Source organism: Euphorbia lathyris, chromosome 7 (assembly GCF_963576675.1).
Source record: "Euphorbia lathyris chromosome 7, ddEupLath1.1, whole genome shotgun sequence".
Lineage (NCBI taxonomy): Eukaryota > Viridiplantae > Streptophyta > Magnoliopsida > Malpighiales > Euphorbiaceae > Euphorbia > Euphorbia lathyris.
Window position 1 is genome coordinate 34646791 of NC_088916.1, and position 18676 is coordinate 34665466.

The window sequence follows — 18676 nt, forward strand, 5'->3', positions numbered from 1 at the left end:
AAAGGAAATTTACATATAAATTCAGATTTGAAAAATTATTTACAACTATGTCAAAAACTAATTTAAATAATAGCGAACTAAAAAAATAATTGTTTTTCATAGATTTTAATAAATATGTTTTATGAATTAAGGGTCTAAGATATATTTTTTAGGGTTTAGGATTTATGAATTGTGATCTAAAATTTATAAATTAGGATATAAAATCATATTTTATTTGTGATATATAGAAAATAATGATATATTGAGAATTAAGTTTTGTAATATAATTTAATTGTAATTTTCTAATCATATATGATTTTCACGTAAATAGCCTTTTAATAAATGTGTGAATGTTTTTTCTTTATGGCCGGCCCAATAGTTGTAACGCTCTAAGAATGTGAGCTGGAAATCAAGAGGTCCAAATCAGGTCCGAAGATACTTTACAGATCAATGATTTTGTCTGCAGGAGGTGCGAATGAGTCAATTTTAGATATGTGATATGTTTTTAATGTTAACTATATGAATGTGATAAGTTTTTAAAGCCAATTATAATTATAAATATGTAATGGATTATTTAAAGGAAGAATTACTAAACTAGCCCCCTTTTAAGGGGTTAGTTTACATTTCTAGCTCCTTTTAAAAAAATTTCCAAAACTAACATATTTCAACAAATTCTTCCATCTTTGCCCTCATTATTCCTAAACAGAACTTCATCTCTCTAAAGTATCAAACGTTGCGATAGGAAGAGGAGGAAGAACGAGAAGCGACTGCGGCACACTCAAAGAGGTGGAGAAGCGAAAGGCGGCGTAGGAAAAGGAGGAGAAGCGAACGGTAAAGAGAAAGAATGAGAAGTGAATGGCGGCGATAGAAAGAGGAGGAGAAGAAGGCGAACGACGAACGGAAGAGGAGGAAGAAGGCGACCCTTTTTCCGGCAATCTCGTCCCAATATATATTGTTTCTCTTCCTTTTTCATGTTTTTCCTGGTCGTGTGAACCCCAAAAACAGTGGCATTGTTATCTGAAAATGCATTTTGGTTGGAATATCAGTTTCAGATTTTTCCCCGACAGTGTCGATATCTATAGATATTTGTCGATATCTGTAGATATTTGTAGATATCTGTCGATATCTGTAGATAACTGTAGATATTGACAGATATCGATAAATATCTACAGATATCGACAGATATCGATAAATATCTACAGATATCGACAAATATCTACAGATATCGACACTGTCGGGGAAAAATATAAAACTGATATTCCAACCAAAATGCATTTTTAGATAACAATGCCACTGTTTTTGGGGTTCGCACGACCAGGAAAAACATGAAAAAGGAAGAGAAACAATATATATTGGGACGAGATTGCCGGAAAAAGGGTCGCCTTCTTTCTCCTCTTCTGTTCACCGTTCGCCTTCTTTCTCCTCGTCGTTCGCTTCTCCTCCTCTTCATATCGCCGCCTTTCGCTTCTCCACCTCTTTGAGTGTGCCGCCGTCGCTTCTCGTTCTTCCTCCTCTTCCTATCGCAACGTTTGATACGTTAGTGAGATGAAGTTCTGTTTAAGAAGAAGATGAGGGCAAAGATGGAAGTTGTCTGTTGAAATATGTTAGTTTTGTAAAATTTTTTAAAAAAGGCTAGAAATGTAAACTAACCCCTTAAAAGGGGCTAGTTTAGTAATTCTCCCTTGTTTAAAAAGTTAGTCAAGACTTGTTAGTGTAAATATGCCTTAGACATATAATTAATTACGTTACTTACTCCACAGCCAGTCCGTGTCAAAGACCCAAAGGTCCAATCTTTTTCTCTTAGGGAATTGGAAAAAGGAAAAGAAAAGAGAAATTGACAAGGTTTCTCGCCTCTCAATCAAGCGACGGCTCGCGTTTTTCAAGCAAAGTCTTGATTTTTCAGGTAGCGTTTCTACTTCCATTATGATTTACTAGTAGAGTACAATGTCAGTTTTGGGATATTTTTGTGAGTTCCGGGGTAAGATGTAGAATATGAAAAAGAGGGAGGAGAATGCACTTTAGATACTCTTTTCCTTTTATTATACTATGTTAAATTAATTGATTGATGTGGGAAACTCATTTTTCTAAAGTTTATTCTTTTCGCCTGATAATTCTTTCTGCTTTTTGAACACATTTGACTTAGACTCGTGCAATCTGTTTTAATTAGGTGAAAATGGGAAGGAAAAGGAAAAAGTCTAGTTCCTCCGATGGGGAAGCTGATGGTGTAGGGTTTGATTTGAGGCTGGATCGGCGTTTGAAGAGAAGGTGCGTTGCAACTAAAGACATCAAGCTCAATTCTGTTGGTAAAAATAGCTTCGACCAAGGTAAATATAGTGGGGCTGGGGAAACTAATTCTGTTAATCTTGATATTGATGAAGATTTTGTGGATGCTGATTACAAGAAATATCTGGATAGTTTTTCTTCAGTATTAACAGGTCATGATACTGTTCCTAACCATAGGACTTCTGATAGTGGTGGTGACAATGAAAACATGTCGGATGTGAGAAACCTGGAAACTAACAACATTGAAATTGGTGCTAATAGAAAAGGCTATTTAGATATTCTAGCTCCTGTCTTAGAAAAGGCTAATAGTGAAGAGGAATTGGTTGGAAATAAGTGTGTGAATAATGATGCTAATAAGAAGACTAATTCTGATTGCATTGATAGTGTTGCCGACTCTATTGAGAAAGATACTTTCCGAAATTTTCCCCAAGACAGTGGTCGCACTGATGTGGATGGCGGGTCTTCCCAAACTCTTTCTGCTAACAATCATCTTAGTGAAATTGATAATTTGGATAAACCTGATCCTGAATATGATATTTTCCTCAAGAATATGAGCAAGCATGGGAATGATACTCTCAGCAATTTTTCAGAAGACAGTGGTCACATTGATGTGGATGGGAGTCAAAATGATGATTTGGATGATAATCCTGATTCTGATCTTTCCCCAAAAAACGTGAGGGAGGATGAGAATGGTATTTTTGGCAATTTGTCGGATGGTGGGTCTTTCCAAACTCGGTCAGGGAGTCAAAATGATAATTTGGATAATAATGATCCTGATTACGAGTTTTTCCTGAGGAATGTCAGAAAGGAGGGGACATCATTTGTCCTTCAGATTCCTGGATGTGATGGGATTTCTCAAATTATCAAGTATGAACTAGTTGATGGGCGTCCAGTAGAAAATCCTGATACAACAAGATGTAGTCAAGAAGGATCATTTGAACGTGACTTGTTGGATGACAGTTATGAAAATTTCATAAAATCTCTTAAGAATGAGAGGGGGCGTGTTGTATATATGGCTGAAAGTGGTTCAAAGGTGGTTTATGATGAAGATGAGGAGAGTTCATCTGATTCAGATGTCGTTATTTTGGAAACTAATCAATTTTCGCAGAGCTATGAGATACCAACGGTGTGTACCATTTGTAATTATTGTTTCATGTTCTGATAGCCTAAATTTGAACTTTTTTGTTTATGTACTATTTAGGATGACGAAAAAAGGGGGTGTTATAAGGGTGCTTCGAAGAACGATTATTGGTTCAGGGAGAAGGTTGTGGAAATACTCAGAAAGCCATTTGACCAGGAGGAGTATAAAAGACTTTTGCATCAAGTACAAGTCCATAAACCAGTGATTGAAGACAGAGAAATGCGATATGGACGGTCTAGACAACGTATAATGCATGCTCTTGGCAAATCATATCTTGATGCGCACAAGGGTAATATTATTATTTACCAACAGTTTCTTTTGTCTTAATGCCATTGCTACAATAGATGATTTGTTCACAACTTTTACTCAACTTGTAGATCTTGCTAGAAAGATATGTTCAGCTGGACCGAACATGCCTAAGGTTTTGAACCTCTTGCGTGGATTTTTCTATTGGTTGCAGGTAACTGTTATATTTTTCATATTTAGTACACAATCCAACCAAATAAAAAAAGGAAATAACTGTGTGTGCATTGTTTTTTGATTCAGAATACGCCGCATCATGTTTTTAAGCCTTGGGAGGATGAAGCATGCTTGCAAGTGTTGCCATCCGAAGTTGCTGCATCTCGTCATGTAAATATATGAAAATATATATAATGTTCTTTTTTTTGGGGGGGGGGGGGCACATACAGAAAGCTGAAGATGCATTATTATGTAACTTTTTGAATATTTAGAAGTGAAACTTAGAGTGCATCTTGAAGCTGGTTGTCCTCGTTGTCATTAAAAAGTATGCGTGGTTTTCCCATGCTGAAGTTCAATACCTTGGAATTCATGTTATATTTGATTTCTCCATCATATAATAGTTTCCTTATGTAGTGTTCTATGTCTGAACCGATGAGTCGAAGTGTGTATTCAGTCAAAGGAGCACCCTGTTTCCAAATCCAAATAGTGTTAGTATCCCTAGTGTTAGTGTTAGAAGAAGAGTGTTAGTTGAATAAGCAAGCTTACCTCATAATGATCCACAAGCTCCTGGAAGTAACAGAAGACCTTATGGCAAGTCTCGTCTGTCCAAACGAACTCATTTGTGGTATCAAGGAGAATGGTGAGCTTATCCATTTGAGTTTGATCCATTTCCCAGGTATCAGGGTCAATGTAAGCAGCATAGATTCTCACGTGCCTTGTCACACTGCTTAGCCACTGTCCTCCATATTCTTTTGTAATGTTTTTGCTCTTCACGTTTACTTGTTTTTCCACGGGCCTTGGTTGTGTTGGTTGCTTCTTCTTCTTATTCTTCTCTTCTTCCTTCACTTGCTCTGTCTCCTCAACTTGTGCTTTCATCAAAGTTACGCCTTTTTTAGATGCATGTCTTCTGCCTCCATTTCCAACCCACCCCACCATCGAGAATTTTGTACAGGCCATGTAAGAGGATGTTGCTGCCATTCTTGCTTTGCTTCTATGCACTTCAAACAAGGCCAAACCCTCTATAACCAAACCCATCTATTTTTGTGGATAAGGTTCAGCTAATCATTTTGTGTGGCCAAGATGGTTTTACACTTTACCATTATTGATTGGACTTGTTTCTCATTTATAATCTCAAAGTTTCTATGTAATACCTAAAATTACTCTTAATCATTCTAAGCCTAGCTCACCTTATAATAGTAAGATATCAAAATAGCCGTTAAGTTTTTTTTTTTTTTCTTCCTGAAGTGTCAATTTTTTATTATTTTAGTCTCAATGTTTGTCAAATGCAGCTATAAAATGGTGCAATCAGGGTGGAAACAGAGGACCAGACCTCTCTAGCAGTCGGAACCACCCTAACCAGGGGTGGTTCTGGCCTCTTGTCAACAAGAAAATTTCGTCAGGGTCAAAAGTTAGGTTTCCCTGCCAAATTTACAAAGCACTTTATCCCCCCTTCTTTGTAACTTGTTTGTCTATTTAGTTATTTTATTTTTTTTATTTACTTTTTCTCCCTCTTTTTTTTTTTTTTTGTAACTTGTTTGATTGATGATTTCATAAATTGGTATTGATACTTTCAATTTGATTGGGGATTTGATAAATTAAGAATTGTTATAAATTACTGATTTCATTTGATCAAACACAAATTTGTATATATGTTAGGAATCTTGAATATTAAAAAAAATATGTTTTTTTTACATGTTAGGAATCTTAAATATGTAGAAATATATGATAAGTGATAAATTTCTCTATGTTTGTTCAAAACAATTCAATCTTACTTTTGGAGTTCAAATTTAGCTTAACTTTGAGAAGGTCTACATCGGGATGTAAAAATTAGTTCTGAATCATTCAGATGATAACACATGTATACAGAGAAAAAGATTGAGCTAGTTTGATTTAGCAAATTTTAATTTTTTTGAGTGTATGTGTAAAATTGGCCATCCCCAATGGACCAATCTATATTCGCCACTTGATGCAATTATAGTCCTGAATAATAAAATTCGAGGCTAAATTGATATTACAAACGTTGAGATGTCAAGTTCCATTATCCAATTCCAATGCTATACTGCATCATTTCACAAATATTGAGGTTAAAAATAATGCGATTTTATACGTTACTAAATTAACACTTCTCTGAAAATGTTGCTAAATTATCTCTGAAAATGTTGCTAAATTAACACTTCTCTGAAAATCTTGAGGCTGTTTTGATAACTTTATCTTGAAACTATTTTGATAACTTTCATCTCTGAATTAAAATAATTGAAAACAAATTTTACTAATATATATATATATATATATATATATATATATATATATCTTAATCTAACCATATTAGTACTCGCTAATATAAACGGTTGAGTTGTCAACAACGTTTGTATTGGATTGATAGAACAAATTATAAGAATAGGAATTCAACTACACATAACTCTATTGTCATAAAATCCAGTGCCTTGATGGCATCTTTTTATTCATTTTCATTTCTTACAATGTTCACAAATAGCACAGATAATGTGGAAAAGCTATGTTCCTATAAAAGCCTACAAAACACAAAAGTATTACAACGGAATTTCCTTGTTTAAGATCAGGTATAAACTTGATTAAGATCCATCCACCTCGACCAACCTCATTCAATCAAATCAGTTTAGGTTTACTTCTTGCAAATCGACTTCTCAAGGACACAAATCCGTGTGCACTTCTTCTTACTTAAGAGTACCATTTGTTATTCTATCAGCCTTTTCATTATTCGAATTGGTTTAATTAAATCATCAAGATCAACCAATTGCGAGTCCAAGGGATCACTATCACTAATGTACATTTCCTCATCTATGGGATTGCTACTTTCTCCACCTTCATCATTAAAATTAAGGCTGATATATTCCGCAATGCCTCCTTCATCGTAAATGTTACTATTATCTTGCACTCCCGACCCTCTAGTTCCAGGTTCACAAACATTTTTATGCATTGAACCAAAATACCGACCTTGGCCATTCTTCTTGTCTCGCGATTGCTTGCTTTTCTTTCCCTTCTTTCTGTTTTTTGGATGGTGTAGCTTGCATTTGGACCCTTGAGAACAGGATCCTGTTGCTTCATATGTGGGGCAGACATAGCTGTGCTTCTTCCGACACTGTATAGCAGAGTTATTGAATTTTACACCCAAGGATTTTGTGAGGTTGTGTGCATATGAACGGGAATATTTAAATATAAATAAGGGAATGTGAAACTAAGTATTCAACATACTGAAGCACAACCATTTGCACTACAGCACCGCCAAATCAAAAGCTGAGAACTGCTTTCAGTAGTTGAAACCTTGTAAGCTATAAAATAGGTGAACATTTCCAGTATGTATATTGATAATGCAATAAGAAAGTCTTGAAGAAGCTTTCAGAACAGGGGGCTTTAACAGGGAAAATCAACATATTTGAGACTTGGAGCATAATCAGATAAAGCAACTCCTAAACTGTGTCTTTGAACAGAATAAACCCCTAACTGCTACAAACACTTAAAATTTTAAATAATATTAATAAAAAAAACCAGAGATTTAGAACGTACATATTATCAAATAGAAGAGAAACCATAACAAGCAATAGTCAAATGAGCTTGCTCAAATTAAGACCAGTCTTAAAGCTGGAGAAACAAGGGGATTTTCTCCAAACAAATTTTGCTAAAAGACACTATTCTCCTAGAGGCCACATTTCTAAAGCTTAGGTCTACTGGCATGAGCTAAAGAAATGCAAGATTGAAGCTATAAGAAGCCAAAACCATAAGAGCCAAATGCCATTGCTTTGATCTACACCAATGAAACAGCTGGGGAGACAAGGGAGATGTTCTTCAAAAAACGAATATGCTAACAGATGGTGCTGGTACTGTATTAAAAGCCAGAGTCTGAAGGTTAACTCCTTGGAATAAAAAAACAAAATCTACAATTGAAGAGATAGATAAGAAGCCAGAACTTAATCAAACAGTATCTGGTTGGACAAATTTAGACCAATATGAAGCTGGAGAGAATAAGAAGGTTTTCTTCAAAACGATGCTTCTAAAATATGCTATTCTATCATAAGCCAGATTCTGAAGCTTAAGCTTAAGAAGAAACCATTGCAATACCTAAGCATAACTCCTATCTCATTTAAGAGCTTCAGTTGCTAAGGTTATAGAACTAGCCTTCTCTGCTAATGGGCCAAAATCTTTTGCTGCCCTCCTTTTGTGTGAGAGTCATAGTTAATATGACTCGTGTATGTGATTTTTTCTATTGATAAAACATTATGCCCAAAGGACCAAGTTACTTGTATTTTAAGTAATAAAGTCCATACCTCATCGCCATCAGCACAATATCCCCTCAAAAATCCTTCACAAGTAGATGCATTTGGATTAACATGTACATGCCTGTAAGGGCAATTTTTATTGCTGCAGATACCTGCAAATTTTTTGTCACATTTCTGCTTCCTGTAAATACATTAAACAGGGATATATATATACACAACTAGCACCTTGCAAGAAGTAAGAACAGTCTGGCATTCTTTCTGGAATGACCTGCAAGATGATATCCAAAGGGAAACGTCAGTAATACCAACAAAACAGCTACCTAATCAAACAAAGAACAATGATATATTTTAGGTAGAAGTCTTCTATGGACCTTGTGAGTTAATTTGCAGTCTGCATTAAAGCATAAACCATTTAAAAACTTTGTGCAGACTGCAATTTTGGAGGAATCATGAATGTAAGGGCATTTTCCATCGTCATCTTTGTTACATTTCCCAAATCTTGTGAAAAACTGACAGTACTTTCGCCTTCTTGCCAATCGTGATCTAGCAGTGTGCAAACTCCATCGAACTTTCTCACTTGCCAAAATGCGAGTTCTTTTCTTGGGATCTCTAACAAGCTGGTTGCCATTGCCAATGCGGACATATCTGCCAATGGTAGGATTCATTTATACTTGACAACTCAACATAGTGATCACAATAACACATCCAAAGGCTTTCTGAAACTTTAATTATAAACATTCGCTTGATCTAAGTGCAATCAACTACCAAATTAAGGTATTAAAACCATGGAATTAAGGACATACTCATCTTTGCCAATCACCAATCTCCTTGGCACATAAGATATCTTGGCATCCTTTTCAGTTTGACGAGCTGCAGAGTATGATGAATCATCATCTACACAGGACAATAGCTTTACTTGTCAAACCAAATGAGTGTTATTAAAATGACAATGACATATAGTCAAGATAATAACCCCAGTTCTAACAAACACCTTCACTCATTTCATAACTAAATTACTTATTTATTTTGCACTTCAGCAAGCATTTACGCAAGTGGTTTTACCTATTGTAAACCTAATTATTAGAAGGAAGAGCCTGAAGAGACGCAGGAGTTATTGCAGAAATAGTAACATTTTATCTGTTTTCATAATATTTGTATCAGTAGATACATTGCTCTTTATGGATTCAAAAAGAGAGGTAGTGGCAGGGTCTGAACCACACAACTCTTTGCACTAAAACAACAACAAAGCCTTAGTCCCAAAATGATTCGGGATCGGCTAACATGAAGCGTCATACGAACCCGTGAAATAGTCGTGTCAGCGACATAAATTCTCTCCCTCCACTCTGTGAACTCATCACTCTCAATCACCCTTTTCCAAGTTTGCTTAGGCCTTCCTCTACCCCTCATCATTGCATCCCTTTGCCACTCTTCAATCTTTCTAACCGGCACATCAAGCGCTCTTTGTCTTACAAGGCCAAACCACCTTAGACGATTTTCCCTCATTTTATTCTCAATAGATGCAACCCCTGCTTTCGTCCTAATTATTTCATTCATCACCCGATCCTTTCTCGTATGGCCACACATCCATCGCAACATACGCAACGCCACCGACATCTTATGAATGTTTCACTGCCCAACATTCCTACCATATAACAATGCAGGTCTAATTGACGTGCGGTAGAACTTTCCCTTCAATCTATTAGGCATGCCGGGATCGCAAAGGAAACCCGTAGCACTCTTCCAATTCAACCAACCAGATTTAATCCTATGAGCAACATCTTCATCCAATTCTCCATCCGTTTGAATAATAGACACTAAATAAAGGAAGCAATCCGAGCCCTGGATAAAGGAGGAGGCTTGCAGTATTTTGTGGCGGCCAGCATAAAACTTAGCCACATCTTATGGACATGAACAACTCTTTGCACTACAAGGCAGTAAATTACCCAAGTAAGAACATAGCACCTAATTGCTTCAATATGCTTGACATGCCAAATGGGCCACTAATAGGAAATAAAGCCCATGGGGCAAATACAATTTTTTTTACTAAGGCCGGCCCACACATGTTAAGGGAATATGTTACCTTAAAATAGCATTCTGTCAAGAAGATAACCAAAACCAAGTACTTATGTCCGATCCCCTACAGCATACCACATAATTAATCTATATCTTAGGTCTCAAAGAAGCTCTTCTATATGGAAATATCAAACCCTCCTCTCTCAATAGGGCATGCAATCTATCACCCAATCACAAGGACTAACACTCTAAGCCCGAACATTAGTTACTTCCCCGAGGATGGTAGAGAGCCAACACCAAGTTACTATGGCAAGAGATGACATCAATTTTGTTCTACCCATTGCACTCTTAATATCATTAAGCAATTATATCTCATCTTATCTATGAAAATGTCACTCAATTGCCCCCCATAATGTTATCCTTATTTATGAATATACTTGCCAACTCATACTTCCATATTCGTTGCCCTTTTGGATGCTTCCTCGCCACTTGCAAGGTTTTTGGCCTATTGGTCAGGGCATCATGGTCGTTCCAGTGACACCAAGCTGTTGTAAAGTTGTTTTTCTTACTACAATTTTATCACTAAACTGATATCCTCCAATCTATAGCTTAATGTGGGAGAATAAATAACATGTTACAAGGAACAAGAAATGACCAGAGAATCCAAAAAAAATAAAATAAATTATAGTTGTCCAATTGAAGTTCATTTATGTAGCAGAACTGCATATAGTAATTCAATGACTATCTGCATCTAGACTCTAGTAATTCAATGAATACATTATTGGAAACATAAAACAGCCAAAAAAATAATCTTGGCTGATTAAATAGAGAATTTGCAACCATCGAAGTATGCAGTTCTAGTACATTCAATAGCTAAAGATAAGATATATTCCAGAACCACTATAAGAATTTATAGATGGTCCAAAAAAATTTAGAATTGAAACAACAAAAGAGGTCAAAATTAGACGACCTGAAACCCTCTGCAGGGTTCGCCTTGAAGAATCCATTTTATAGCGAACAGAACCAATGCGGAATATCCGGTCTCCTGCAAAAGAAGAACAATAAAACACAGCACATTGTGTTAGACTAGTGACCACAGAATTCATCTCAAACCGTAACTTTTAAGGTACATGAAATATAGCAGCACATAAACTTGCATAAAAAAATTTAAAAGAGTATTGACAAACTGTGGATACACATTGTAAAAGGATCACTGACTACCTGTGTGAAGCTTTATGTTATGGACTGCTTTACGAGAACTACTGCTTTTATTCCCAGAAACAAAGTGTGATGCACCACTTTGTTCTCTTTTCTTCCTCTCGGCCTCAGCAACTGCCAATGTGGCTTCCTGTATGTGACACCAATAGGAACCAAACAATGAAATGAGTTTTCTAATTCCAAATAAACAAGGCAAAAATTAAACTTGCTAAAAGTAGTTTCTCTTTCCAACTGACCTCGTTTGCTTTCTTTGACTGCCTTTCAATGGATTTAGACCATTTTAAACTAGATCCACCAACACTTAATACCTTGGATTTTCTGAGTGAAAATCCATGTTTTGACCTTGTGTACAAAGTGTCCCTCTTTCTCAAGAGCAGCAAGTTCCTACTGAAAAAGAAAAGAACTAGCTAATATTTATGGCAAAGACAAATAAGACAAACTGAAAAAAGACACAGAAACATTAAGAAATAATGCACGCTATACCTCATTGTAGATGAGGAACTACTAATCAAACTGGCGGCCACATCCGGGACGAATTTTTTCAAATATGTTGCCCTTTTCCAAGGAAACAAGTGAGGCCACACCTTTTGACGATGCAATAAATTACAGTTACCATTGGACAACTGAGAACTACGTAGTGTCCAAACCAAAGAGAACTTTGAAGGTTTACGTGTCTTTGTCACAACTGCAAATAGAAAACAAATTTGAGAGTTTTTTTTTCCTCCTTAAATATATAATGCCAAAGCAGACAAGATTATGCCAACAATGATTACAGATTCATCAACTGGAGTAAGTAATGACTTTGGGAAATGTCAATGGCAATAAGAGACATTTAATGGAAGTTGCAGAAAGAAAAATAAAAAATGTTGAAAATATAACCATATAACATTTGGCATTGAGAACATATAAACTTCGCTCATGCTCAGTCCATCAAATTCACTATATCTAGCAATTAAAATTCAGCTAGAATGTTAATCCTTCTATTGCCAGAAGATTAAATAATTATGGCCGTCAGTGAACAGGATGATTAAGCAAGAGTTATTTATTGTAGAACATCAGATATATCTCAAAGCCAAATATAAGCTAATAATCATCACAAATTGAAAGAATAGACAATTGACAAGCATATGCAATTTCATGTGTGAATAAAGGAAGAAAACTAATAATTTCTCCCTTTGTCTAGAAATTTGAATTATATAAATTACTTAGACAGCTCATACTTAAATTTAAAGTTAAAAAAAACAAAAAAAAACATGGACTGTAAGTTCTACTGAGATATTTCAGAACTTCGAATAAAATAACTGTTAATTATGTCCAGCTCCAATATATTGTTCAAAGTGTGACAAGACCTAAAAATAGAATAATGAAGTCAACAATTAAGAGCTAGTAGCTACTGAAGAGGATACAACAATAGTCGCTAAGAAAAAGGTTGGGGAAACACACCTTTACGCAACTGTCTCTTGGTAAAACTTTTGCTGGAAGCACTGTTATGAAGAGCTTGTTCATCAGAATTTCTACTTCCATCAGGAAAGCTGGTCATCAGCTCGACTTGACTTTCCAGAGAAGTCCTAATAAGCTGATTTTTTCTCCTCTTGTAATAACCATCAGAGGGTGCGGCTGAAGTATCAATGGAATTGTTTATTGATAAATGGCGATTCGAAGCTGCAATCAACTGATTTGATTTTCTTTTAACATATGTTATAGTGTTGGCACTTGAAGACACCACATTCCCGTCATTTAGCTCATTAAGGCCATCACAATTGTTCTTTTGGCCAATTTCTCTCGTTGGACTTTCTGAAACTGCTTTTGCATCTTCAGAAGACTTTAGCACATCATTACTTTCTGCAACATTTAAAGGACCTGATGAAGTTTCAGCAACAAAATTATTTACAGGCTCAGCTGCCGGTGAAGCCATACGATCCCCCAAAGAACAAGAACTATGATTTGGTGTTTTATTGGCAACAGGTAATGGTGGTGTTCTGGGTGTCTCAAAAGAAATATTCACAGTTTTTCTCCCAAAATTTGGTGGCTCAGAAGCCAATGTTCTACTGTCTAAACCAGTGGAATTCTTTAATTCATCTGTACCCAAAGAGTTTAGCTGATATATAGGAGAATGTGAACCCTGGGATTGAGCAGCCACAACAGTAGGTTTCCTGACAAGGCTGTTACCCTTGCGAATGTAAGAGGTGCTCTGGAACTTCGAGACATTTCTAGATAACTGCCTTTGTTTAGGAACAGCGGTGGGAACAGTCTTCTTTTCTGGTGGAGCTGACGCAGAAACATTATCAGCTCGATGCCAAGTACGGGGTCTTGAGAGATGGGCTGAAGAGCCTGCTTTTTCGGAAGTAGCCAAAGCTGAGCTACCAAAAATCCTAGAAACTCGGGTAAGCTGGTTCTTCCTCCCATATGTTTCTCCACTTGTGGCATTCAGAGTTTGTGAACTATTCTTGATATCCATCGGCGGCAAAGTTCCTGTCTTCCCACTAAATGAGTGAGCATTTTCTACTGCGTGATCTGAGTTTATACTAATGTCAGCATTCAGGGGAGACATGTTAGAACCATCTTGAATTGAAAGCTTCCCCAGCATTTCATCATCCCTACAAACTTTTTCAATGGAATGTTGGCTGACTAATGTGCTGGGAACATCAGGCAACATTTCTATATAATCCATGTCAGATAATGTATCACGAACAAGCCCCAAACCTTCAATAGTAGAGTTGGTAACTGAAACTCCATCACCATCTCTTGGTGAAGATATATATTTTGACACAGATGGTAAATCGTTCTTCACACGGTGACAGCTTTCATTCTCCACCTGTGCAGTCAGCAACTTCTCATCTGATTTCAGATAATGAATTTCTGAAGGAAATTCACATTGACCAGTCCCACTGTCAATTATAGCTTTCCCATCAGCAGCATCTACATCCATTTTTTCTCCCTTGTCACTTTCCAAATAAATCGAGTTTACCTGATGAGTACTTCCTGCCAAAACTGCGGTTACATCGGCAATCTGCTCAGCTTCCAATCCTGATGGATAGAGGGATTGAACTTTTGGAACAGCTAGTTCCTCAGTGGTTGAACACAAATGAACACTTCTCAGACCATCATTATCAAAGGCATCTCTAATTGAAGCCGCGGTGCTATGACATTCTCCTCCAGAACAATTAGCCAGTGATGCAATGCTGTTCTTCTGCGAAGATGGGAAATCAGATACGCTCAAAGGATCCATGGAAGCCTCTCTGGCTTCAGCTTCTGGTCCAATCAGACTACCACCGGAGCTGGAAGGAGCTTCAGCACTTGATGCTGAGATATCTGAAATTATTGGTTTCTCACTCACATCTGACGTTATCAGACAAGACAATTTCAGTTGAGAACCAGATAATCTTCTCTGCTTCTGTTTTGGTGGTGCAATAAAATCCTCTGAAACATCAACTGGACTTTTTAGAGGAGAAACCCCAACTGTATCTCTACAAGGTTGAACACCAGCTTGCCAAAAAAAATTAGTACACTCTTTGAAAGATAGTCTTAAGGTTGTATCCACCCAACAAGCAGGGCGAACCATATCGACAGGATCTAAACACGAGTCATTGACCTCTGTCTTCAACAATCTAACTTGAGATGTTTCCACATTTTCCTCACTCATCTTACTGTTAAATGTATTCTCCTCATTGACACATGTAGAAACCATAAAATTTAGTGATCCTCCCGCAGAAACATCACCAATTGACATACTAACCCTCTCTGGAGATGGCTTCTTGCTGTTAGTAACCCCATGGCTGAAAGAAATTCTCTCTTCTGAAAGACTACAGTCATTGTCAGAACTAGAAAGGATCCTTGTCCCTTCATTAAAGCAGATTGGATTTGTGGCAACCTTCTGAATTGTTGTATCCCCGAAACTGGGTTGCTTGAACATTTTTCCGTTTCCAATAGAACAACTAGCATTTGAAATTTCATCTAGATTACCATTCTCAACTGACGGCCTATCTTGATCTACACAATGCTGCTTGCAACCAGCATCCATTTCCCCATACGCAGAAACAGTAACTCCTTCAACAATTTTGATTTTCTCCAGACTCGAGAAACCAATATCAGCATTGCCTTTGGACGGAAGCAGCATGTTAGGAGATCTGCTAGCTTTGCTATTCTCAAGCAATAATGAATTGTCATGTTGATACTGCTGCTTGTCACCATCTTCAATTTCATCAACATCAGGGAAAAACGTTTCCTTTGGGAATTTATTATCCTTGTCAGTATTTGACATATCATGCATGTAGTAAGAAGAATTAGCATTTAACTTATTATTTTGAGTTTCTTCGTGGCTCATAGAGCCCATAGGGGAAGTTGAATGGCTCCTTTTTCTCTTAATATTGGGTACACATAAACTACCAGTTCCTGCAACTGCACCCTTTTCAGGTGCCGCAGCCTTGCAAATTACCTCCACTTTGTCATTCTCAGGCAGCAGTAATATTTCATTCGAGCAAAGTTGGGAATCAACTGTGCTGGCTGAAGCAAGAGCAGCATCCTTTTTAGGCTCAGAAGAATCAGGTAGACAATGGTCAAGGGTATGCGGTATAACAGTTTCATCACATTTCTTGGTAGGCAGTGAACTAGAAGAACTCATATTAGGGTTTACAACTTTCTTAACTACTCTCTTCACAATTTTCTTCTTCTTTGCAACCTTGACAGAAGATGTTTTAGCAGGAGCTAATTTAATTCCATCTTTTTTTGACACCATACCCTTAGTAAAACTCTTCATTTTAGGCTTGGAAAGCGAGACTTTAGTCCCACCTGAAGCAGGCACTGAGATAATGCTACGCAGATCACCAATGCCAGAAGCTGTAGCTTCCTCTTTCAGCTGATTTAGGCCTGTGTCAGAACTGGAAGCATTATTTGCTACTGATAAAGCAATGTCCAACTTCTCGGTTTGCTCACTATATCTAATTAATGATGAACTTGAACTATCCTTATTAAGGAACAATATTTTCCTTATTTTCCCACTCCTAGGTGTAGAATCCAAATCAGAAACAGCAGCAGAACTTGAAGAAGGTGTCACAATAGCCTTGGCTACAAGTGAATTAGACTTGAAAGAAACATCAAGCTCTACAGGGCTTCCTTCTCTCACTTGCTGTTCCATCCCTCCATCTGGATATAGATTCTGATCCTTAACTCTGAATAATGTAGATTTACTATCATCAAAGTAGTAATGCGCCCTCTCTTCTTCTCTATTCCTATAATTAGGCTTTTGAAGCCTAAGAAGAGCACTTTTTTTCTGTGGTTGCTTCCTTGGAGTCCGATTGTATTCAAAACTACCCTCTCTACTTCCCTTACCAGTATGCCTTTCTAACTCGGCATTTGCTTCTCTGCTCCTATAATTCTCACGTTTAGCGCTCATTTGGATTCTTTCAGGCGCACCTACCTCCTGACTCCCCTTACCAATGAATGAATCGTGCAAATCTGCGCTAACCTCTCTATCATGCGCCCATCTCTGCTTCTCGCTCGCACCATCATCATATGGCAAACCACGCGAATTCCCATAAGAAGAACCATGATTCATTTGATTAGATACAGTACGGAAATCCCTCGAAGATCTCTCTGAACTGGATCCAAACTGAATGCGACGATGGTAATTGTCATCACCACGACGCAATAAAAAATCGTCCCCTTGTCTGACCACATTAACATTACGCTCCTCTATAAACCTAGAATTACCTTCTAATCCATGCCTAATCTTCATAGGGGACATGGCCTGGTTAACCAATTGACGACGATAAGGATCTGGATTCAAATTGGAAGAAGAATAAGGCCTCTCCGGTGGCCATCTATCAGACAAAACCCTAGATGATTCTCTCATATCGACTCGAGTTTCTCGGATAGTATCTTGTAATCGACGTGAAAGATCATCGTCGAAGGGTTTCTGGTGCAAAACTCGAGGGGACTGTGTAAAATTGCAGACTTCGGGGTGTGATCTATGGTGATTATAATTAATGTTATTCGAATTATAACCAAAAGTAGGATTTTGGGGATCATATTGGGGTTGGGTAGGCGCAAGATGGAACTGTGTCGCTGCCGGAGGTGGAGGTGGTCGGAGAGGTGGAGGTGGTGCAGAAGGGAGGGCAGAGTGATGAGAGGCGTGGAGATTATGGAAACTATTATGCGCACGGGGCTGGGTTTGAAGCTGAGGTTGAGGTTGAGGTTGAGGTTGAGGTTGAGGCTGAGGCTGAGGCTGAGGAGCGTACCTGTTCTGATGAAGGTAGGGAGACCGGGGATCCATTACTGGCCGGCGCGCTGTGAAGCGATCGATCAGATATTGGTGTTCCTTGTTCTTGATGAACGGGGGGTGTGGATTGACTCACTATTGAGTTTGAGTTTATTGCTGTGAATTGGTGGGCGGGTTCACTGGGGTAGTGGGCTCCTAAACCTTTATATTTGGGGTTCTTTTTTTTTTGCAAAAGTACTGTCGAAACATTTCTAGGATTTCAAAAACACCCCCAAAAAAATTAAAACTAGTTGTATATGGATTACGTAGAGTGTTGTTAAACATAGCCCAATTTTCTCACCCTTAGCCACCTGAAAGGACAAAAATACCCTTTCAGGTCTTGGGGTGGAAAAACCACTTTTTTTCCCTCTCCCGACACGTGGGCGTGAGGAGGTGAGGCGTGATAGCCACACTCCTCACCATGTGGTGAGGCGTATGTGTGATAGCCACACACCCACGTGTCGAGAGAGGGAAAAAAAAAAGTTAAAATATCCTCACCACAATTCTATATATTATAATCCTTTACATTATAATTTGAATTATAATTATTAACATTATAATTTGAATTATTAATCTTATAATTTGAAATATAATAATTAATATAACAATTAAATAATATACATACAGTATTAAATATGTATTAAAATGTGTTAAAAACAATAAGTTCTACTAAATTACAACAAGTCAATTCGTCCGGTTCCATTCCTCCATAACCTGCTCCAGATCAGTCTTAACTGGTGGAGCCTCCTCATCGGGCAGGAGTGAGATCGCCCGCTGAGCGATGCCTGCCAAACGGCTTACCCACCACACAAAATTAAATATTAGAAAACAAACATAGGTAAAACAATAATAAAAAAATAAAAAAAACCTACATATTCGCTGTTGGAGCGAGAATGGTGGACCGGCGCATCCCGAGGGGCACGAAGCAGACAAGGATGTGAATATCGTCTGTACCACTCCATGTACCTGGCAACACAAGCACCAGGATCGGCTCCAATTGGCTGGCATCTCCTCCGATCATCGCCACGAGTAGATGGAAATCTCTGCCAAGTATCATCAACTGTAACAGATGAA

General features: G+C 37.6%; 3 protein-coding genes across 6 annotated transcripts; 1 reads left to right on the forward strand and 2 right to left on the reverse strand.

The window, feature by feature from the left end:
• The first annotated feature begins 1744 nt into the window (after positions 1–1744).
• Positions 1745–4085, forward strand: LOC136236031 (uncharacterized). The gene is made up of 5 exons (XM_066026151.1): positions 1745–1882; positions 2147–3388; positions 3464–3692; positions 3781–3863; positions 3950–4085. The coding sequence occupies exons 2-5, from the start codon at positions 2153–2155 to the stop codon at positions 4043–4045; spliced, it is 1644 nt and encodes a 547-aa protein (XP_065882223.1). The 5' UTR covers positions 1745–1882; positions 2147–2152; the 3' UTR covers positions 4046–4085.
• Positions 4030–4936, reverse strand: LOC136236032 (NAD(P)H-quinone oxidoreductase subunit M, chloroplastic). Its single transcript, XM_066026152.1, has 2 exons — positions 4409–4936; positions 4030–4329 (listed from the first exon to the last, which is right to left on the reverse strand). Exons 1-2 carry the CDS (start codon positions 4895–4897, stop codon positions 4144–4146), a joined length of 675 nt encoding a protein of 224 aa, XP_065882224.1. The 5' UTR covers positions 4898–4936; the 3' UTR covers positions 4030–4143.
• A 1350-nt stretch (positions 4937–6286) lies between these two features.
• On the reverse strand, positions 6287–17746 carry LOC136235184 (uncharacterized). Of its 4 annotated transcripts, none has more exons than XM_066024735.1 (10): positions 12790–17745; positions 11830–12031; positions 11583–11730; positions 11350–11476; positions 11099–11173; positions 8919–9009; positions 8487–8760; positions 8341–8383; positions 8164–8267; positions 6287–6980 (listed from the first exon to the last, which is right to left on the reverse strand). In XM_066024735.1, exons 1-10 carry the CDS (start codon positions 17615–17617, stop codon positions 6576–6578), a joined length of 6297 nt encoding a protein of 2098 aa, XP_065880807.1. In that variant the 5' UTR covers positions 17618–17745; the 3' UTR covers positions 6287–6575. The 4 variants fall into 4 exon arrangements, 3 of the variants coding, with proteins under 3 accessions (XP_065880807.1, XP_065880809.1, XP_065880806.1); XM_066024737.1 differs by having other exon boundaries at positions 8919–8985; positions 11583–11733; XM_066024734.1 differs by having other exon boundaries at positions 11583–11733.
• Between the last annotated feature and the right edge of the window lie 930 nt (positions 17747–18676).